Source organism: Cucumis melo, chromosome 1, assembly GCF_025177605.1.
Source record: "Cucumis melo cultivar AY chromosome 1, USDA_Cmelo_AY_1.0, whole genome shotgun sequence".
In the NCBI taxonomy this organism is placed as follows: Eukaryota; Viridiplantae; Streptophyta; class Magnoliopsida; order Cucurbitales; family Cucurbitaceae; genus Cucumis; species Cucumis melo.
In genome coordinates, this window is record NC_066857.1 from 29,594,969 (window position 1) to 29,619,042 (window position 24,074).

At 32.4% G+C, this 24,074-nt stretch overlaps 1 protein-coding gene across 1 annotated transcript; it reads right to left on the reverse strand.

Annotated features, from left to right (window-relative positions):
• Positions 1 to 12,397: 12,397 nt before the first annotated feature.
• LOC103492609 (palmitoyl-monogalactosyldiacylglycerol delta-7 desaturase, chloroplastic-like) lies at positions 12,398 to 15,819 on the reverse strand. The gene is made up of 4 exons (XM_008453037.3): positions 15,459 to 15,819; positions 14,589 to 14,936; positions 13,156 to 13,262; positions 12,398 to 13,047 (listed from the first exon to the last, which is right to left on the reverse strand). The coding sequence occupies exons 1-4, from the start codon at positions 15,768 to 15,770 to the stop codon at positions 12,819 to 12,821; spliced, it is 996 nt and encodes a 331-aa protein (XP_008451259.1). The 5' UTR covers positions 15,771 to 15,819; the 3' UTR covers positions 12,398 to 12,818.
• Between the last annotated feature and the right edge of the window lie 8,255 nt (positions 15,820 to 24,074).

Consider the following 24,074-nt stretch of genomic DNA (forward strand, 5'->3'; position numbering starts at 1 on the left):
CGCAGTGGACAACGAGACATTATTCTGCTTTTTGCTAAACCATGCTCTAAGATTATTTCCTAAGAAGAAACAGCAGCTTAAGGTACTCTTCCTATCATTAGAACACCCTGCCCAGTTCGCATCACAAAAACCCACCAGTGCTGATGAACTATCATATGTATACCACAAACTCATATTCTATAGTGCCTAGTACATATTTTATGATCATTTTGCAGCATGAAGGTGAGAAATACGGGGAAAAGCCTGATATCATGCACAAATGCCCACTGTAAACACTATGTCAGGTCGACTGGCCGTAAGGTAAAGCAAACTTCTAATGTTGCTTCTGTACAAGCTTTCATCAACCTTTTCTCCATAATCATCTTTCGAAAGTTTAAGGTGAAGTGCAGCCGTAGTTTATTTTGGTTTTTCTTTATCTAGTACAAATTTTGTAATAAGAGTACGAGCGTACTTACATTGAGAAAGGAAGATCCCAGATGAGCATTGTTGAATCTGGAATCCTAGGAAGAAGGTGAGCTTACCCAACATGCTCATCTCGAATTCCGACTTCATCTGTTCCACAAACACTTAAACCGAATCAATAGAAGATCCTCCAAAGATAATATCATCCAAATATATTTGAGCAATTAGAAAATCAGAACCTAATTTTTTAATGAACATTGTCTTGTCAACTTCTTCTCTATTATATCCTTGTTGCACCAGGAACACTGTAAGTCGTTCATACCAAGCCCGAGATGCCTACTTAAAGCCATACAATGTCTTCCAAAGTTTGAAGACGTGATCAGGGTGTGTAGGATCAATGAACCCTTTTGGTTGGGCCACATACACTTCTTAATAGAGAAAACCGTTTAGGAATGCGCTTTTGACATTCATTTGAAAAGGCTTGATATGACAAAGTCAGGAAAAGTTAAGAAGTAGAGGAATGGCTTTCAGTCTAGCTATGGGAGCAAAAGTCTCACTAAAATCAATTCCTTCGATTTCTGTATACCCTTTCGTCACTAAGTGAGCCTTGTTTCGAGTTATGACTCTGTGTTCATCGGTCTTGTTCTTAAAAATCCATTTTATCCTAATCATGTTAACATTTGTAGGTCTAGAACCAGTTCCTAGACATCATTTCTTTCACACTGTAACAATTCCTCTTCCATAGCTAGGATCCACTTCTCATCAGTTAATGCTTTTTTCACACTCATAGGCTCAATTTGAGAGGTGAAACTTACATTCACAATCATCTTAGCATGGTCTTTTCATTCTTTTATTCTTGTGGTTACACCACTACGTACATCGTCAATTACTGAAATGATGGGATGATTCTTGAATACATGCGAAGATAGTGCCAAAATTGATGACTTGGGAACACTGGGTGGACCTGCTGGTGGTGAAGCACTTGGGACAATGACTCTAGATACATTTGAGTCATCTACAGATGGTGTGTGTTTGAGGTTCTCACTAGATGAGGTACATACTCACTCGTTTTCTTCTTTTGAAAAGAATCTAAAGAATGTTTTAAAAAAAAGAAAACTATTAAAATAAGCATGTCTTAGTAAGCATATACATGCATATATGCATTCATGAATGACATTTATCCTTTTTAGCTATGATGACGCTTGTTTATCTCTGGCCTCCAACTCTCTTTTTGTCTTGTGCCGCTTATTTAGCCCTGGCACCCAGCGTTTTATCATTCCTGTGATGGCACTTGTTTATCCCTGGCCTCCAGCGTTTTATTTTGTCATGTGGTGCTTGTTTATCCTTGGCCCTTGACACCTTTTGTTGTGGAGGTGCTTGTTTATCCCTGGCCTCCAGCGTTTTATTTTGTCATGTGGTGCTTGTCTATCCCTAGCCCTTGACACTTTTAGCTGTGGAAGTGCTTATTTATCTCTGGCCCCCAACGTTTTATTTTTTTTATGATGGCGCTTGTTTATTACTGGCTTCCAACTCTCTTTTTGTCATGTGGCGCTTGTTTATCCATGGCACTTGACACTTTTTGCTGTGGATGCGCTTGTTTATCCTTGGTCCTCAACGTTTTATTTTTGTTGTGATGACGCTTGTTTATCCCTGGCCTCAAGTATTTTATTTTGTCATGTGGTGCTTGTTTATCACTGGCCCTTGACACTTTTTGCTGTGAATGCGCTTGTTTACCCCTAGCCTCCAGCATTTTATTTTTTCATTTGGTGTTTGTTTATCCCTGACTCTTGACAATTTTTGCTATGGAGGCGCTTGTTTATCCCTGACCCCTAGCGTTTTATTTTTACTGTAATGCGGTTGTTTATCCCTAGCCTCCAACATTTTATTTTGTCATGTGGCGCTTGTGTTATTCCTGACTCTTGACACTTTTTGCTATTATGGTGCTTGTTTATCTTAGGCATCCAGTATTTTCATCTTGTTAAGAGGTGCTTTTTTATCTTTGACCTTTGACATTGTTAGTATGTTTGAAGTATTTTACCTTCACAAAATTGTGGCTACGCATTCGTCCACCATGAAATTCTACAAGGATGTACGAAGGGGGCATATTGTAGCCACCTAATTTTGTCCGACATTATTTCAAATAAATTTAATTACTAGATTAATTTTTACCATAATTTGGCTTATTTTTAATCTTGTGATTAACTACCTTTTTCTAAATAAAAAGATGTTCTTTAACTACTTTTCAAGTTTTGTAGGTAGTTTAGTTAAAGTAATTAAACCATTTAGTTAGAATAACTAAGGTAGGTGGAGATATACCAAAGATGGTAACTTTCTTTAATTTGATTTTGGTTATTAAAGGCTCCATGTCATTTTGATATGAATGCTAAAGTTGGTATTATTTTCAAAATTAAAAAAAAAACTAGTCATTTTGAATTTTTAGCCTTTTAAAGAAGCATTTTTGGCTATAAATAATATCTTCTTCTTCGTCCATAAGGAACACAACATAGAGAAAAGGTTACACACAAAAAAACCTACAAATTTTTACTACCTTCACATCCTCTCTTCTTCATTTAAATCTCTAACTTTCATACCCCCTACTTCTTTTAACCTTCATACCTTCTTAAAAAAAAAAAAGAAGAAGAAGAAAGATATACAACATCCATTTTATTAGCTTTTCTTCTAGCAACCTCTAAATCTTCATCTTTCTCCCTACAATGCCAAGAATGTAACACACAAAAAAAAACTTTAACTTAGTTAGAGGTCTATGGTAGGGTTTTGGTCCCAATGATCCACACCTCAACAACAAATGAGTTTAGTGTGTTGAGATTTCAACTTTTCTTTCTTTTCTTTTTCCTCTTCTTCTATTTATTATTTTGTTTATTTTCTTTCAAAGTTCTTTATTTTTCATTATTCTTAATATTTTGATTATTTTATTTATCTTTCTTCAATCTTCCATAAATAAATGCAAAAAAAAAAACTAAATAATTAAAGTTTGCTTATTATTATTGTCTTATTTCTCTACTTTTGTTTCTCTTATAATTGTTTATTTATTATCTTATGAGCTTCTCTTTTATAGTTTTTTTTAATTTATTACATATTTCTTCGTACCTTGTTGCTATCTATTTTTTATTTATTATTGTCTTTTCTTTATTAATTTATTTTTAAGCTTTATTTTCTATATATTGTTTATTTAATTTTTTACATATAATTAGCATTTTTATTGATTTAATTCTTTTTTCTTTTTATAGCATTTATTATTGCTTCATTAGTATTTTCTCATCTTGATTATTGTTTCTTTAATATTTTTCTCATCTTGATTATGGCTTCTTTAATATGTTCTTGTCTTTTATATGTTATTTAATATTTGGTTTCTTTTCCCTCTTTTGTGGTCATTTAATATGTTATTGCTAATAATTTTAAAGTTTGTTAACATTTTAATTATTTTTTTCTTTTAAAAAAATCCAACGATGGAATTTAGGAAATTTGGGAGTCCAATTTCTTCAAATTCTTGATGTGAGGAAATCAATTCTTTGGAAGTCCGAGATTGATCTCCTATATGTTTTTATTAAAATCTAAATATTTTATTTTATGCTTGCAATAATTTATTATGATGTTTATTTACCCTTGTTTATTTCTACTTTATAAGCCTCGTTTTGTTTCCTATTTAAAATTTTCAACTCTTTGTAATTAAAATTCTCAATGTTTTAAAATCTTTCTAACTTAAAATTATCCAAGTTTTAAAACATTTCACAAAACTATTTTTATTTTAATAATTTAGATTTTTTTTAAGTTCCATTTTTTTTTATGTTTTTCAAACGTTCAAAATCTAATCTATGATTTCATAAGGTTTCTTAATTAATCTTTTCTAATAACTTATACCGTTTTTCCTAAACGAAATCCTACGATGGAATCTAAGAAATTTGGGAGTTCGATTTCCTAGAATCCTTGAGGTGAGGGATCACATTTTTTAGAGTCCAAAGTTTGATACCAAGACAAAATGATTTTAATTAATGTTTTAAAAAAAATCTTTTTATTAGAAGGTTATTCCCATGATGAATTTTGAGAAATTGTACTAATTCCTCACTTTCTTGAGGTGAGAAAATTTTCTTCAACATAGTCTAATTGATGGAATGTTTTTCACTTATTTTATGAGATCATTGATTCAAATATTGGAGTAATAAGGGGTAAAATAAGACATTAGTTTTTAAAGAAATTAAAGAATATTTTCAATTCAAGATTTGCAATTTGGCCACTGTTTTCTAAACGGGTGTTGTGGGGTGCTAACACCTTCCTCATACACAAATGACTCCCGAACTCAACTCTAGTTTTCGCAGACCATTTTTAAATGATTTTATTTAAAAGGTTTTTACTATATTTTAATGTCCAATCACACCGTAAAAAAGATTGGTGGCGACTCTTATTTTATTTTAAAAACTAACTCATTTTGAGGACATCGGCCGCTCTGCATCATCTCTAGCACGTGGCGACAGCATGCATCATAGCTCTAGCCATCTCCTACAACGTCCTATTTTACGCTCTACAACTTCATTTTGTTGAGGAGTGATAGGCGCAGAAAACTCATGTGAAATCCCTTATTCTTCACAAAATTCACTAAAGCTGCTATTTTCAAATTCACGCCCACGATCACTCCGTATTCGAATGATACCAGTATTCTGCTCTCTTTGAAGTTGAATAAATAACGCTCGACAGACTTTCATGGCTTTTAACTTTTCACGCAAAAATTTTACCCTTGTGTACCTTGAGAAGTCATCTACACACACAGGCATATCTTTTCCCACTGAGACTTTCTATCTACATGGGGCCTATGAGGTTCAGGTGTATGAGTTCCAAAAATTTGGAGGTGGTACAACTTCCAAGTGATCAGGAATGAGATGCCTTCGTTTGTTTCCCAGTCGAACAATCAAAACATGAATCATTATAGTCTTTCAGCATGGGAACTCCAAGAATAACATATGCACTAATCGCCTTGTAAACCGTTGATAAGCTAATATGGCCTAACCGTCGGTGCCACAAGGTAGTTTCGTCAGTCTTTAATAAAGGGCACATGGACATTACCGAATCTCAATGATAGCAGTTATCTGATAATCGAATACCTCTGAGAATCACCTTATTCTTTTAATTGATCACTTCACATGTGTTCCGTCCAAACTTCACAGAAAAACCTTGATCACACAACTGACTAATGCAGATAAGATTTTCTTATAGACCTTTAACTAGTCGAACATCTTGGAGACATGGAAGACCAAGTTTATTTATAGATCTCTTGCCAAGAATTTTCCCTCTTTCACCATCACCAAACACAACATGACCTACACGACACTCTTTCAAGTCTATTAGAAAACTCACATTATCTGTCATATGGTGCGAGCATCCACTGTTAAAATACCAATTAGATTTACTAAAGAAAATGAATGTTTAGTTTTGAGTATATAATTTGTTGAACCACGAGTTAAAAAAGATGATTTAACTACGAAGACTTAGTATGTATAAAGAAACAACACAATCAGCTTTGGTCGCCCAGTTTGATGAAGCACCATCTACATCACGGGGGTATGGAACCCATGAGAAGAGTTTCTATTACGTTAGTAACACATAATGATTACAATGTTATGACTTAAGTTATGACACTCTACAAGTTGTCATGTGAGATCAGGTCGTGATGTAACATAACATGAGAGGAAGTACTTCCCCTAAATGGGTTTCTAACCCCTTCTATCTTTTTCGGTCTGTGAGATCTTCTTCTGATTTCAAAACTAGAAATGACAAATTATTGAAACTTTTCTTACCACTCTTTTCAAAATAGGTTGAATTCTTGTTCACGGTAAGCATACATTTTCCATACACAACATCTCATAAAATATTGCACAATTAATCGTATCTAAACAGTCCACAAATTAAGGAGATTCTAACCAACTTTATCCTGCTAACGAATGCTAAAAGTATGGTAACAAATTAAAGGAAGTGAGACCACAATATCTTTCCTAATACACGTATCTCTCGGTGTATCTCTTGGTAATCTCAATGATTATTTTAACCCGCCATACCTCTCGGTAATCTACATATTTCTCAGAGATAATCTTAGATATTTCTCAAACAATCTCCCCATCACTCTTTTGGTATATATTTTAATGTTTTTGTTTCTTTCCTTTCTTATTTTCATTTTATTCCTTTCCATGTAAGTCCCACCGTGCTAGTTAAATAGAAACATTTTATGTATGCACGACATCAAGTGAATAAGAATATATAACATTCTTTGATTCTGTAACCTGTAGTACGTTTTTTAGTACATACAAAAGTTTATAGAAATAACACTGCAAGACTTGAACTTAGAACATCCTGCTCCGATATCATCTTAAAATCACCAATTTATCCAAAAGCTTAAGTTGATGGGTGAGGCTAAATTTAATATAATATCTAATGGAGAAGACCATAGGATAGTAAAGAAAATTTATTTTCAAATACTTCGGAATTGTGGAGATATGACATACATGTTCGAGTAACCATTGTTATATATTATATTAAATTTATCTTGATCCTATCAGCTTGTTAAGAAACTACTTTAGGACTGAAACATGCTCACGTGTGTTTGTTTTTGTTAAGTTAATTTAGTCCAAGTTTGTTACTATTTCTTAGGAATTAGTTATTCATGATTTGTAATCATGGAGCAAGTTTAGGGTCATGTGGTTAGTGGGTAGTTATTTTTTAAAACTTTAAATATTGTATTTTTCCTTGAATGTAGGTTGAAAGAATTTGTCGTCAATTTTCTGTTGCAATCTTTATTTTTTATCTAGAAAATAACAATTGGTATCAGAGCTCTCTTCTCAAGGGATCTGTGAGTGTGTGTGAAGTTGTTGTTTCATGGACGCTGTAGCAAGTTCCAATTTCTCTTCAATTTCTCCATCGATATTTAATGGAGACAACTACCAAGTTTGGACGTACAGTTCGTATGGAGGCATATATGGAAACTTTAGATATTTGGGAAGCAATGGAAGAGGATTATGTAATTCTTGCTCTTCTAGACAACCCTACCATGGCGCAAATCAAAGCACAAAAGGAGAAGAAGACAAAGAAATCCAAGGCAAAGGCCTGTTTGTTTGTTGCAGTCTCATCTACTATCTTCACTCGAATTATGACTCTGAGATCAGCATATGAGATATGGAATTATCTCAAGTCAGTGTATGAAGGAGATGAAAGAATCAAAGGAATGTGTGTGCTAAACTTGATTCGAGAATTCGAGTTGCATAAGATGAAGGAAACAGAATCGATTAAAGAATATTCTGTTAGGTTATTGGACATTGCAAACCAAATCAGATTACTTGGTTCTGAGTTCAAGGATACAAGAATTGTAGAAAAAATTCTTGTATCAGTGAATGAAAAATTTGAGGCATCTATTTCTGCCTTAGAAAATACCAAAGATTTGATTCAAATCACTCTTGCAGAGATACTCAATCCTTTGCAAGCGCAGGAACAAAGAAGAGCCATGAGGCAAGAAGGTGCTGTTAAAGGAGCATTGTCTAGCCAAGCATCATGAGAATGTTAGAAACAATAAGAAGAAGAATTTTTTCAAGAAGAATCAAATTTCTACTAGAGAATCTTCATCTTACAACAAAGCAGGAGTCAAAAAGGGATCATACCCTCCATGTCCACATTGCAATAAACAGGGTCATCCTCCTTTTAAATGCTGGAGGAGACCAGATGCCAAGTGCACCAAATGTAACTAAATGGGCCATGAAGTTGTAATTTGCAGAAACAAGAATCAACAACAAGGTGTATAGGCCAAAATTGCTGATCAGGAGGAGGAGGAGGATCAACATGCTTCGTGGGTGGTGAGTCAAATGAAAGCTGGCTGATTAACAGTGATTGTACCAACCATATGACTCATGACAAGGAGTTATTTAGAGATCTAAAGCCAAAAAATATCGCCAAATTCAGAATTGGTAATGGAGACTACATCTCAGTCAAAGGTAATGGGACTATTGCGATTGCAAGTTGTACAGGTACAAAACATATATAGGATGTTCTTTTTGTACCTGACGTTAACTAAAATCTGTTGAGTGTGGGTCAACTTATTGAAAAAGATTTTAAAGTTACTTTTGAAAATGAATATTGCTTGATTAAGGATGCAACAAATCAAGATATTTTCAAAGTAAAAATGAAAGGAAAAAGTTTTTCATTTAATCCTTTAGAGGAGGACCAATCTATTTTTGCTCTCAAAGAAGATGTAACATAGCTTTGGCACAAAAGGGTCATTCACTATCATCATCAAGGGCTGCTACAACTAAAGAAGTTGGTACTTGATATTCCCAAGCTTAGTGAAGTAATCTCAAGCTGCAAAACGTGTCATTTTGGAAAGCAAAATAGGAAGTCATTTCCCAAGTCATCTTAGAGAGCCACTAAAAAATTGTAGCTCATTCATACAGATGTTGCAGGCCCTTAGAGAACACATTCTTTAAAAGGCAGTCTCTATTATATTATCTTTATTGATGACTTCACCAGAATGTGCTGGATTTTTTTCTTGAAGTTTAAATCAGAGGTTGCTCATGTTTTTTGAAAGTTCAAAGCAAGAGTAGAAAATGAAAGTGGTTGCAAAATTCAAATCGTAAGGTCTGACGATGGGAAGGAGTATATTTCAACAGAATTTGACAAGTTTTGTGAAGATTCAGGCATAAAACATCAACTTACAGCTCCTTACACTCCTCAACAAAATGGAGTTAGTGAGAGGAGAAATAGATACATCATGGAGATGACAAGATGCATGCTGCATGAGAAGAGTTTACCAAAGAAGTTTTGGGCAGTGGCAGCAAATACAACTGTATTTCTTCAAAATAGGCTTCCCACAAAAGCAGTGAAGGAAAAGACACCATTTGAGGCATTGTATGGTTACAAACCATCACTAAAATTTCTCAAAATATTTGGTTGTTTGTGTTTCACTCATGTTCCACAGAGCAAGCGTGACAAACTCGATAAGAGAGCTTCATCGGGTGTCTTTATAGGCTATAGTTCTATCAGCAAAACCTATAAAAAATTTCAGCCAAAAACTGGAAAGATTGTCGTGAGCAGGGATATTCACTTCGTGGAGGATGAATAGTGGAACTTTGATGATGCAGAGAAGAAAGGTCAGACCTTGGAAAAGATGAAATTCAAGTTTTTTTATTCAAGCATTGAAGAGGAAGATGACAGGCAGAATGAAATAGTAGATGATGCTTCTGTGAGAGGAACAAGGTTGCTTTCTGATATTTATGAAAGGTGCAATGTTGTTGTGTGTGAGCCTGCAAACTATGCAGAAGCAAAGAAAGATCAAAAGTGGGTAGCTGCAATAGAGGAGGAGTTGTCAATGAATAAAGAAGAACAAAACTTGGATCCTTGTTGACAGACCTCAAGACAGGAAGGTGATTGGAGTTAAATGGGTGTTTAGAACCAATCTTAATGCTAATGGCTCGATTAACAAGCACAAAGCCAAGCTTGTGGTTAAAGGGTATGCTCAAATCTTTGGTGTTGATTACTCCGACACTTTTGCTCCTGTTGCTAGAATGGACACAATCAGCTTACTATTTGCAATAGCTGAACAAAAGGGCTCGAAATTGTTTCAGTTGGATGTCAAATCAGCTTTTTTGAATGGTGTCTTACAAGAAGAAATTTATGTTGAGCAGCCAGAAGGATGTGAGAAGCAAGGTGAAGGAAATAAAGTCTATCTTCTCAAGAAGGCTCTTTATGGTTTAAAACAAGCTCCAAGAGCTTGGTATAGCAAAATTGATGAACATTTACTAAGCTTGGGATTTTTGAAAAGTCTATCAGAATCAACCTTATATGTCAAGCACAATGGTACTGGCATTCTTATTGTTTCACTGTATGTTGATGACCTACTGGTTACAGGAAACAATGTAGATCATATTCAAAATTTTCAAATGGGAGATGATGAAGATGTTTGAAATGACAGATCTCGGGCTCATGTCCTACTTCCTTGGCATAGAGATCAAGCAAAGGCAAGGTGAAGTTTTCATCTGCCAGAAAAAATATGCAAAGGAAATACTAAAGAAGTTTAAGATGGATGAGAGTAAGGCAGTAAGCACTCCAATGAATCAAAAAGAGAAGTTGTGCAAACAAGATGGTGCTGACAAAGTTGATGAAGGATATTTCATGAGTTTAATTGGTTGCTTGATGTATCTCACAGCAACAAGGCCTGATATTTTGAATGTTGTGAGTATTTTGTCTCGTTTCATGCATTGTGCAAGTGAATTACATCTCAAGGCAGCAAAAAGAGTGATTTGATATGTCAAAGGCACAAGTGATTTTGGTGTTAAGTTCACTAGGGCAAGGAGTTCAAGCTGATTGGTTTTTCTGATAGTGATTGGGGAGGTTCCATTGATGATATGAGAAGCACTTTAGGCTACTATTTTACTCTTGGCTCTAGTGTTTTCTTTTGGAACTCGAAAAAGCAAGAAATTGTAGCCCAATCCACTACTGAAGCAGAATTTATTGATGCAAAAGCTACTGGTAATCAAGCTTTATGGCTGAGGAAAATTTTACTTGATCTTGATCTGGAGCAGAAGGAAAGCACGAAGATTCTGGTTGAAAACAAAGCTGCTATTGCTATTTCTCATAATCCTGTGTTTTATAAGAAGACTAAACATTTTAACATCAAGTTATTCTTTCTAAGGGAAGTGCAGAAAAATGGAGAGGTGATCCTTGTCTACTGCAAAACAAAAGATCAAGTTGCAGACATATTAACTAAACCGTTGCCTACTTCAAGTTCGAGTTTCTAAAGTCAAAACTTGGTGTTTGCAACTCCTAAAGCAAGGAGGAGTGTTAAGAAACTGCTTTAGGACTGAAACATGCTCACGTGTGTTTGTTTTTGTTAAGTTAATTTAGTCCAAGTTTGTTCCTATTTCTTAGGAATTAGTTATTCGTGATTTGTAATTATGGAGCAAGTTTAGGGTCATGTTGTTAGTGGGTAGTTATTTTTTATGACTTTAAATATTGTATTTTTCCTTGAACGTAGGTTGAATGAAATTGTCTTCAATTTGTTGTTGCAATATTTATTTTTTATCTAGAAAATAACACAAATTAATTAAACTAAATCAATATGTACTAATGATTTAAGATGATGGACAAAGCAGAATGTCATCTATTTGAACCCCTATAATAAGGTAAGAAAGGATGTTATAACATATTAAATTTGCTTTCATTCACTAAATTACACTTTTAGGTTCATCTATATAATTTTAAGACTCATTCAAGGATTCAATACGAGACTTTAATGTTAGGGCGGTGGAGTAATGAAACCTCAGCTACCTTGATCACTTGGCTAGGTTTACAGGTTATGAGGAAACTCAACTCGTTCATCAACAATGGCAGCCCATGCAGGCTTGTTGATAGGCTCAAGCCTTCGTAAATGTCAATGTTAACCCTTTGCAAATGACAAACCACAATAGATTAATTGCTGTCAGAATCTGTGCAGAATGGTTATATATTTTTTTCCATATTCTATCATTAGAAGGCTTTATGTATTTGTTAGGGCTTCATGCCGTAGAAAACCTTATAATTTGAAATGTTTTCTTTACATAATTTAGCTGATCATAATGTTCTTGTTTATTTAATTTAATATTATCTGTTATTTAGTTGAAAGCATAGGGGTTTTCAAACCCTAATCTTGAATGAAAAGTAATTAACATTAGATCGGTAAAGTTATATATGTTTCAAGATGTAATTTCAAACGCTTACAATATAAAAATAAGATTAATTAATAAGAAATACTAATCCTGAATGTTAACCCTGGTAGGTTTTGGATGTTTTTTTTCAGAAACAATGTTTGAAGGCTTTTTTTTCCATTCAATATATAGACAAAAACATTTTGAGTCTGCTTATGTATGTTTATAAATGTGAACATACTGTTATCGGAAATACGATTTAAAGTTAGGGTCAGAGTTAGGAACAAAAAATATAACGAAAGAATTGAAAATTGGGGGCATGATTGTGAACGGAGAAAGTCGCGACAACAGGTACAATTCACAAATCACAAATGCACTGTCTGTCTTTTTTTTCTCATTATGTATTTATAATTTGTTCTCATAATTACCATATGCATATTTATCATCTATGAATTTGACACCCAAAAACAATTATAATATAGGATTGTTTTGAAACAAACTTTAAACTTCAAGGTTAAAATTTAACGTAAAGTTCAAGAGTATTTTATCTTTAACTACTATCTTTATAAGATGAAGAGTATAGATACATAATTGAAAGAGGGTTACATAAAAACATACCATATAAAAAGAGTTTATAAGCATTCATGCATATATATATATATATATGTGTGTGTGTATATATATATAGATATGATATGCAGTTTACACCGTTATCTTGATAACAAGTATAGTTAAATACGATTAATATCAATTAATGGTAGGCTTAAGAAAGGTGGGTTTTGATTTGTTTAAAGCAGCCAATTTTTGCTTTTCAGAAGGAAATTTCACATTGGTTGCTAATCCGATGACCTCAAGAAACCTAATAAAATACCAACCATAATCAATTTGCCACCACTCAAGGCCATGTCTTGCTGAATACTCGAAAGCATGGTGGTTATTGTGCCATCCTTCTCCAAAAGTTAATAAAGCTACCATCCTAAAAAGAAAATAGTGAACTATCAATATTTTTTTATTACAACAAAAAGAGAGATATTATTTAAATATGATTTTATCCGAGGAAATTAAAATGAAATAAATGTCTTACCAATTGTTTTTGGATAAATCACCGGTGTTCCATGGTTGGTTTCCCCACATATGACATACTGAATTGACCATAGATGTGACATGCACGCTGTATACGAACCTCACGCACTATATATACATTTAGTTTAATAAACACAACACTTAGTTTAGTAAATATTTCATTTAAAGAAAATAATTAATAAAAAAATATTATTATTTTATAATCATTAATTAAATAGATGATCAAACTATTTATGAAGAAAAGGAACTAACAATATGTAGAAAAATACATTTCAATTACTTTTTTATTTATATTTATGGCTAAACCATAAGATTTAATTAATAATTATAATCATATTAAAACAATATACATAGATTGATTATTATTACTTTAACTTTGAAATTTGTACATATTTAACTTTCAACTTTTAAATTGCAAATTTAGTTTCTAGATTATATTTTTGTACTTTTTTTAATAATGAAACTTATCATCGCTATTATGAAGTTTCACTTGTAATTTGTTTTTATTATCTTTTTGATTAAATAGTGATCAAAAGTTTTGAAAGATAAAATAGAACAACAATGCATATATTTTTAAAATTTTGGTTGTTCATTGGAATTAACTAAAAATATTATTATTTGTAAACAATTTGAAAACCATGGAATAAAAATGGGAAGAAAACAAGTATATATAAGTTTTACACACAAAAAAAATCATTATCAAAAAAATCTAAAATTCACAAATTTCTAACCTATAAGATTGAAAGTTTAGAATTTCACTAAACATTAAATATAATTTCCAACTTCAAAATCAATCAATATTTTATAAAGACTCAATTAGACAAAAATGAGAGTTAATATTAAAAATAGAATACACACATTTCAAAAGTTCAAGACAAAACTTTATAATTAAACCAAATAAATAATGCTAATCAACGACTAATTGTGAAATAAAATAAAATTAAAAAAGTGAAATTATGGTAACAAACTTCTAAAAATATTTATAAATACAGTAAAATAGTACAATTTATCTATTCAAGATATAGACTGCGACACGTGTCTATCATAATATATAACATAAATAATAGTTTATCTTGAACTATCGTAATTCATCACAAATAGACTTTGAAATTTTACTGTATAAATGTTTTATATCAATTACTTGAAAGTAGTATTAAAAAAAGTTGAGAACTATCTTTTGTTAATGTCAACACAAACATACATGCATGGTTTTTCCTTTTTTTTAGAAAAAATATCTTAAATTTGCTAGAGTATAGACTCCTAAAAACAAGGAGTGAACTAAAGTTAAAAGCAAATGTCAAAAATCCAAACCAAAGGAATTTGTAAAAGATGAATAAAGACTAATTTTAGAAGACTCATAGATAAATGTAATCAAAACTTACTAATTGAAACAGTAAAAATTTAAAAAGAATGGGAATAATGATTAGATTTTACCATTCCCCAAATGATGAAAGGAAGTCCTCCAATGGCATAGAGCAAGAGTGAAAGAGCAAGTGGATGAAGCCAATATGTTTTATGTATAAATCTATAGAACCATTGTTTCTCCAAATCTGGCACGTTGTCTGGGTATCCATGTTTCATGTAAAGCATGAAGATGTTTCTCTCTGCCTTTTGATAATTATTAAAATAGTTTGGACAAACTTTTCTCGTCAAGTTATACGAATCGAAAAGCCATGTCATTTGACTAAACCAAAATCCATAAATAGGACTATGTGGATCTCGTTCTGAATCAACGAACCGATGGTGGCATCTATGGGTGCTCACCCAATCAATTGGATCACCCTAAAATTAAGAGAAAAAAATACTAGCTAAATTTTAACAAAACACATGGATAAAAAATATGCTCTAGGGTTTTGTCACTAATTTTATCCTTTTAAATGACATGTAGGCAATAATCACACTATACCATTGTTTAATAATGATTTGGTGTTTAAGTAGAGTGTATACAAATTATCACCATAACCATAAATAATGATAATTTTTGTATTACAAAAACTAAAATGACGAATGGATCCAAAGTATCTAAGGTAACACTAATGATCACCAGTAGGGTTGCAATATGTAAAAAACCAACAAATGAAAATAAATAGTGAGCCACCTACTTCGATTCCATGTTAAATATATATCCTACTGACTTATAGTTTTATACTAATGAGTGACCATTAAACTTACATATTTTGTATTCTCTATCATGTACAACCTTAAATTAAATAAAAAAATGACATGTATTTGTAATTCATGTTTTATATCTCTAACTTAGATTAGTCCACTTTTAGTTAGAACAAGGAATTCAAAATATTGAACCTGAATTGCATGAGCAGCAATATAAGCAAGAGAATACTCGAACCATTTTGGAAGTTTGAAGCTTCGATGTGCAAGATTTCGATGGTACGAGACACTTATTCCCATACCTGATAAACAAGATAACCCCAAGGCAAGCAACAAACGGGTCCAACTAAAACAGAAGGGTGCCAAAATACAGAGAAGATGGAAAGTGAGAAAGTAAAAGGCAAAATTTCTATCAAACTTTGTCCATTTTTTTCTCCTAAAGAGCTTCGGAGGAGATTTCATCAAAATGATCTCCTTTGGCTTTTCTTTGGATACTTCATTATCCATTTCTTTCCCCTTGTTCTTTCTTTCCTATAGGATAGGTAGTGGTGAGTTCATGCATGTAGGGCATAGTTTGTATTTATAGTTGTGAAGTATACACAAATATTTAAAGTTAAGAAAATTAGTTTATGGTCCCAAAAGGCAAAATCTTTAACAATCTTTAACTATTTTCTATTCAACATTTATGAACTGTCACACACACAAACACAGTACCCCTAACTTATTTATTGATAAAATTAGGTGGACAGCCTCCATTATTTATTACCAAAGTTTTTCAATTTTTTTCATCAATTACGATGTGATATCCTCGGGTTTTGAAAAACCATAATTTTTATTTGGTTTAAATTTTATATTAATTTATTTGCTTTTAAAAATATTTGTTTTAATATATAAATTTTTATATAGAGTCGTTAGGATTTTCTATTAACTTTTATATAAATTAAAATACCTTTTCAATATTAATTAATTAAAAGATAGACCGTAATTAAATTGATGTTTTATCGAATAACTAAAAAACGCTTGTCTTTTAGACTTTCGTTGTCACCATTTTTTTTTACATTGTCATTCTACTCTACTTTTTCACACTCATATACTTGATGCAATTCATCTATGTATAATTTTATTAATACCTCAAGTTTGGGATATTTCTCTCTCTCAATTATTTCTTCTTCCCTTGTTTGGGGATTTTATAATTTATTGTAGAAATATTTGTTTACAATTCCATAGAGTTTATTTTAAATAAGTGTTGTACTTATTTTATTTTTCTAGTTTATTTTATATTATAGATTAGTTAAATACCAATAAAGTTTTTTTTTATTTATTCTATTCAAATTTTGTTTCGAATTTGGGTTTAGTTAATTCAATTGTGTTAATTATATTTCCTTGTTGGCATAAAAGATTTATTGAATAAATTAGTAAGATTTCTTGATTATTTATCAATTTAATTAATATGATAGATTGTACAAAGCCTAATCATCCAAATGAGCAACCAAAATATAATAAGATGCAAACTTTATGAACCAAAATAAGATTTTAACCATTTTATTTTAAACTTATATCTATATATTTTGGGGATTTTTCAAAAATAATAATAAAAAACTAATTATTTACACTTTTATCAAAGTTATTATTTTTATGGTTAAAATTTTAAAAATGTCTCTACACTTTTAAAAAATTTAAAAATGTCTCTAAATTTTTGAAAAGGATTAAAAAATACTCTTACCGATAATTTTGGATGGAAACCATTAAAGTTTTATTTCAAAAATACCCCTAAATTATAAAAAAAACATAAATATACTTAAACTTTAAAAAAATACTTTTATTATTTCAATTTTTACACCAAATTTCTTAGCACAAAAAATAAATACCAAAATGTTAAGTTAAAACCATAGTTTTAAATTTCTTGTAACGGCTCAACTCCTTATACTAAGTCGAAGTCATTACTAAATGTAAATGACAGAAATAAAGTTATAAAGTTTGGCTAAAACGGAAAAACCTCAAAATTTTATTTATTTAAAAAAACCAAATCAGGTAATGTGCGAAATGTAAACAAATATTAAAATCCTACTCGGGCCCTATCTACTTTTAAAGAAACAAAAAAAAATAATTAAAGAATAATAAAATTCAAATACTAAAAGTTTAAACGGGGTGTAAAGCGGAAGCAGAGATCCCTATGGCTCGCCACAGTCACTTTTGGTCGCCCGCCAGCTTGCCCTTGCCCTTACCTCAGCCTCTACCTGAAAAATATGACATGGAAAGAGTGAGTATAAAATACTCAATAAGGGACCCACTACTAGTCCCACTAGGTGCCTGTTAACCTCTTATTAGAGTCCTGAAAATAGTACCCAATAGCTGGCACGTTCCCGAACACGTGCAACATGCGCTCCCGTAGGAACAGAATCTGGTCTTCGGTGTCCCAAGGGAACACCTAGGACATACTGGTCTATAGCGTACCCAAAGGAAACACTAAGACAATCGGGCTGCGAGGATCCCGTCGAATCACTCGAATCATATCTATATCTATGCCAGACTGGCGGTCCCGTCGAACTACGCAGTCCTAAATAGGTGGTAATCCCGAAGGACACCCATGTAGGTACGACTCTAATAGGCTTAGTTAACGGGTACCCTAACCATAGCATACATATAACATCACGTAATCATATCAGTCTAATCATCATATCACATCTCATCATAATGTCAAAACGTAATGTCATAACAAGCCACGTCATCACGTTAATATCATGTCATCATATCAAATCACACCATCAGCCACATCATACCCTTATTAATTAACATGTCGTTATACAGTCTAGTCCTCAACGTGCATAACTAAGGACGTATGCAATCTCGTAATTCTAGTCGTAGAGCTAGTAGTAGAAATCTCTTACCTGGAGATTTGCTCAATCGAATTCTAACAGCAAGAAAATGCGCGTTCCAAGCAGCAAGGTCCTAAATGATTAATAACGTCAATTTTCATAACTTGAACATTAAACGACCAAGGACTCAGGAATTTAGTTCGAATAACTTACTCGTGGTCGGGTTACAAGGAGGTGGTCCTTAACTGGAGAAGTCTTTCACTCTGCAATTCAATTGGTCCAAGCTACCTTTTTAAGAGAGATAAATCAGTTTAATCCAAATAATTTGTTTAGGTTCAAAAATCTTAAGTCCTTGCTGGGTGTGCCAAAAACCCAATTAACTTACCAAAATAGGTGCAAAGGACCAGAGCAGGCTGACGGCTCAAGGACAGGCGAATCGGCTCGGCTAGAAAAGCAGGAATCGGCTCGACTTGAAGGCTGGAGTCGGCTTGGCTTGAAGGCTGGAGTCGGCTCGGCTTGAAGGCTGGAGTCTGCTCGGTTTGCGGCAGAAGGCGCGGCTCACGCGGGCATGCGGCTCACGCTGGCGTGCCGGCGCGGCGCGCGTGCGGGTTGCAGACGCGGGCACGACTGGCGTTCGGCTCACAGAGAGGGGCGCGGGTCGGATTCCGGGTCGAGACAAGGTGCAGCGCAACTGTTCGGGTCGGCTGAGGTCGCGAGTGGCGTTCGACTTGCTCGGGACTACTCGGTTGGGGGTAGACGACGCTGCTCGGTTGTACGACGGAAGCAGCAGCGACTGACTGGCGACACGGGCTTCGCAGACCTCAATTCGAATGCGGCGAAAAAGCTCGGGCGGACATCGGATGACGGAAGAATTCGGCTGGAGGCTGGAGAGACGCGGGTCGGCTTCCGATCCGTGAAGAGTGGCGGCTTGGATGGGTGTCGATCGGCTCAGGCTGATCTACTCGGGTTGATCTGCAGCGAACACCCGACGGCGACGACTGACGGAGAAGGGAGGGGCGGCGGCGGTTTAGGGCTAGAGTTTCCTCCTTCTTGGTGAAGATGGTTTGCACATCCCAATGCCCAATTTAAATAAAATAAATCCCTTTATTTTATTTTATTTTGCTTTATTTTAATGCTTTATTCTCTTTCCCCAAAATCTTCACAATCTATCTCTCTTTAATTAACACACCAAATCTCTCTTATCTTCTAACCAATTACTCTACCAACTTCGTTTTTCAAATAAAATAATTATTATCCTCCACTTAATTAGTTATGCAAATCGAAAATATCACTAGTGAACTTTCCTCAAATAAATTCAAAATTCGATAACTACACTAAGATAAAATTTTAAATTCCAAAATTTTGAGGTGTTACATTTCTATCGATACATTGATATGTTCACATTTTCATGGGTTCGATATTAATAAAATGGCTGAATAGATATTTCCATTACATGTTAAAAAGTTCACGAATCTCAAAAAATAAACATGAAAATGATACTAATATAATATAATAAAAATAATAGATATGTTTACTTATTTGAAAATAATAAAATAATTATTTAATAATTTAAATTTATTCTTTGACTTTTTTATAACTTTTCTAGAAATATCATCCACATCGAAATTTTTGTAAAATTACGACTTTGAACATCAACATCAATACTTTAAACCTTAGTTAAAACATAAAATTGTACAAAATCTCACAAAGTCCCAAATAAAATTTTCTCCTTAAAACATACTAAAACAATAATTAGTCAAAAAAAAATATCATACTGCAATGTTGTTAATAGTCAAATAATAATTTAAGACTATGATTTTAACTTAAAATTTAGGTTTTTATTGTGGTTGATGATAAAATTGGTGTAAAATTTGGGTCCACGAGAATATATTTGAATTTTTTTAAGCTAAAGAGTATTTTTGAAACATAACTTGAATGGTTTTCATCCAAAACTAATAATAAATGTATTTTTGAACCATTTTTGAAAGTTTAAGGGTATTTTTTATCTAAACTTTTATAGTTTAGGGGGTTTTTTCTTTTTTTTTTTTTTTTTTTTGTAAATTAACGTTATTTTTATCTTTGTTTGCTAAAGGTTAACATAAAATTGAAGAAAAATGATAAAAATAAGATAAATATTTAAGGGGTTAAATTACAAATTAAGAATCTCCCAATTATTACGTTTGTGTATATTTGAATTTTCTTCAACTTCAATAAATCTCTATATAATGGTCATTCTCTCAACTTCAAAAGTGCTTAATAAATCCATGTATATGCTATCGATCGTATCAAATAAATGACTGTCTGTGTGAGTGTTCTTTTTAACAAAATACTTAAAAGAAATGATCAATAGATGAAATCAGAACCTTTCAAGTAGGTTGACAATTTCTTAATTAGCAATATTCTCATCATATTCCAAGACCATTAGAGGATGTATTAAAAAAGGTAGAGGTGAATACAAAGTACAGGGGAACTCCTACAAAAGAAAAAACGATGAGAAACTAAAGGCTTTCTTATTTAGTGCAATGATGGAGGCATCATGGTTACAAACAAAAGAAAAAGATCTGATTTAGTACTCCATTAAACTTAGCCAGGGGAGAATATCTTCCCGCAGATGGTTGTGTTGCCTATCCACGTCTTGAAAGGTTCTTCTATCTCTTTCAAGCAAGATATATATGTGAAAGAATAGCAACAATGAAGTTGCTCCATAGGATCCTTGACTTTATGTCTGTTTTGAGTTGCAGAAAACTATCAGTTCTGTGGTTAATACAATTTTTAGTTCTATTGTTTATGTGTATATTATACTCATCTATTTGACATATATAGTTGATTGTTCATACATCTATTATATTTGGGGATAGTATGGGTAGGAGAAATTTCAACATTCCATTCTTCTTCATAGAAGGTAGTAGGTTGATTTGGGTCCATTTTGATTAAAATATAAAATTCTATTTAATTTTAAAAAGAAAATTTTATAGCTTATTGGTTAATTAATCTTAAAAATATTAAGAAATGCAACTCGAACTCAAACTTCTTATCCAAGAACAATTCGAATATATGCAGCAACCCTAGCAAAGAATACAACTGAAGCTTTAATTAGAATCCTAGAGCAAGGAAACGATCCACAAAATAAATCAATAGAACTATAAAAAAAGGCAAATATTATCCGACCATCCAATAGAATAATGTAAATAAGAAATGAAATGTTATGGAATATTTGCAACTTTCATGACACCTGCTAAGACAAGAATACTATGGAAACATTTTGGAACAGCCATTAAAACAACTCAGCAGCATGCCAGAAAAACTTAACCAAATATATTTAGCCAATCAAGCAAGACACCAACCATTTGAATTATCATCCTTTGAATTTTGTAAGTCGTGTCGAGCTATATTCAAAATTTATTTATTTTATTAGAAATTTAGTGTGTGTGTGTGTGTGTGTTTGTTTATTTAGTTTTATTAATAAAATTTATTAAAGGTATGAACAAATTAAAAAGGTTCATGAACTATATGTTGAGAGGATGGAAATGGAAACGGTCTTGAGGAAGAGAAGAAAAAATATATATAAATGTGGAATCAGTCGCAACAACTTGATCTCATCTCCTTTGGGAAACTTCTTCAAAGGAACTTTTAGGTAATTAAAAGAGTTTGTTGGACCAAATGTAAAGAAGATAAAGTGATAAGGTTATATAAGAAAAGTTTAATGTTGCCATTGCCATAGCCATATAGAGAGATGAGAGAATTGTTAAGCTTCCATTTTTATCTTTTCCATAAGAAAGTTAATTTTTCTTTCCTTCCGACCTACTAGGGTAAACTGTATGCATCTATTTTTAATTTGATCAATGGAAACGGATTTCATCATTCAAACCCGTGTCAAATAAATAGTCTTAGTGGAAAATCTAGATCAATCACAAGGAACACATTGATTCTCAGACAAATTAATTTTCAACCACAGAACCGAAGGGAGAATTTTGAGTAAAAACTGTTGGCAAGAAAGTTAAATTGCTTGAAACAAAGAGAAATTTGAAAAAATTGATCAATGTCAAAAGGATTCTAGTTTGGGTTGTAATGATTGCTCCCTCATCCAAAGAATTTATTGATCGAGTTATCAGTACCTATCAATATGCAATCTTCAACTAACAAATATAATTGAAAAGCCAATAAAATTGTCCCAAGGGTCTAATTGTTCTAACCCAATACGATTAAGCATGCAATATTAAATTAAATTTTTCAATAGCATTAAGTTGTAGAGACTCTTGGTGGAATGCCTAATTTCCATCTAATATAATTGACATTCAATATGTTTCAATGCTAGGTTGGTTAGAACAAATGTCAATCAAATTAGAATTACAAACTAACCTAATCTATTGCTTCAAACCAAATCTTATCTAGTTGTCACAAGTCAAAGATTCAATGCAAAACGTGAGTCTTATAGTCCTATGCGTCAAAACATATAACAAAAAATCATTAAGATTCAAAATTGAAACCAAAGATTACAATAGAAATAAGTTTAAGCTCCCATAAATTCATAAGGATAAAGGAAGAATCTCACAAATCGAAGCTAGAAAATGGTACCTTAACCTCTCATCCACCTGTTGGATGATGAGGAGAGGTTTGAGCTAGAACCAAAAGTACATGAAAAACAGGCCAAAGCTCCAACGGGCCAACTTCAGTTTCTTACTCCGTATTGGCCTGGGTGATGTCGTGTAACTCCAACTGTCCGAATTAATTAGCTCCAAAATGTGACATCAACTTATCCAAATTTCATCAATAAATTGCTCAAATCTTATAACACAATTAAACAAAATCGTAAAATTACGGAATGAGTTCATATCAAATGAAAATAGATAGGATATTTCGTACTTTATCGATCAATAGCACCCGCTAAAGAATGAGATTTTTTTAAATGAACTTATAAATTTTTAATATAAGTTGTTTATTGCAATCAATTCATGTAGTTTGATAAAAAAGAAATTCATAGTTCAATGTAGAGAGACAACTTTGACTCAACTAGTTGGGTACTTTTCAATCCCATACTTACAATAACTTCAACAAGAAGTTTCGAGTCATTACGCCCACATCTTTTACACCTGCCATAATGATAATACATGTGAATTAGTGGGCTATATTCCATCGTTGTCATGTCATTGTTTCACATCAATTTAATCTCACATCCCTTCTCCCCCGTTTTCACCTCAACGTTAGAATTCTTCTTTTAGGGAATGTTAGAATTAATGGAAAATATTGTGATGTAGTCCAAGTTTCAATTTTACGAAAATATTAATCAAAATATCGATAAACAGTGGTTGATTTGATATTTCTACTCAAATATAATAATAATAATAATAAAAAAAAAAAGTCAATAGAGTATTTAAATTTAATTTTTATGCTAATTAGTTTATGCTTATTATTTGTATTATATTTATATTTTGTTGTTTGATTTTTCTTACATTTTATGGAATTTGTCTAGGGGAGTTCGCAAAAATAACAAAAAATTTTATAATAATAGGATTCATATCACTACATTTTGTAAATTATAAAAGTAGTAAATTTCAAAGCGGATAACCCTCTGGTAGCCCTCTGATATATCTAATTACTTGTCATATTTGTCATATTTTTTTTAATTTTTTGTCTTCTGATGCAATTTTCCTTTTTTACATTGTCACCGCGTGTTTGAGACAATGTGGAACGACCGACGTCCTCAAAATGAGTTAATTTTAAAATAAAACAAAAAAAAAAAGAGTCGCACCAATCTTTTTTACGGTTGTGATTGAACACCCAAAATAAATTAAACAATTTTTAAATACAATCATATAAAGAATAGTCTGCAAAAACTAGAATTGAGTATGAGAGTCATTGTGTATGAGAAATATGTTAGCACCCCACAACACTCACTCACTAGAAGAAATATAGGTTCTAATGTCGGTTAGGAAATATGAAAAATGAGCATTACTGTCGGTTTCGAAAAGGCGGATGTTTAATGTCGGGTTTCCAC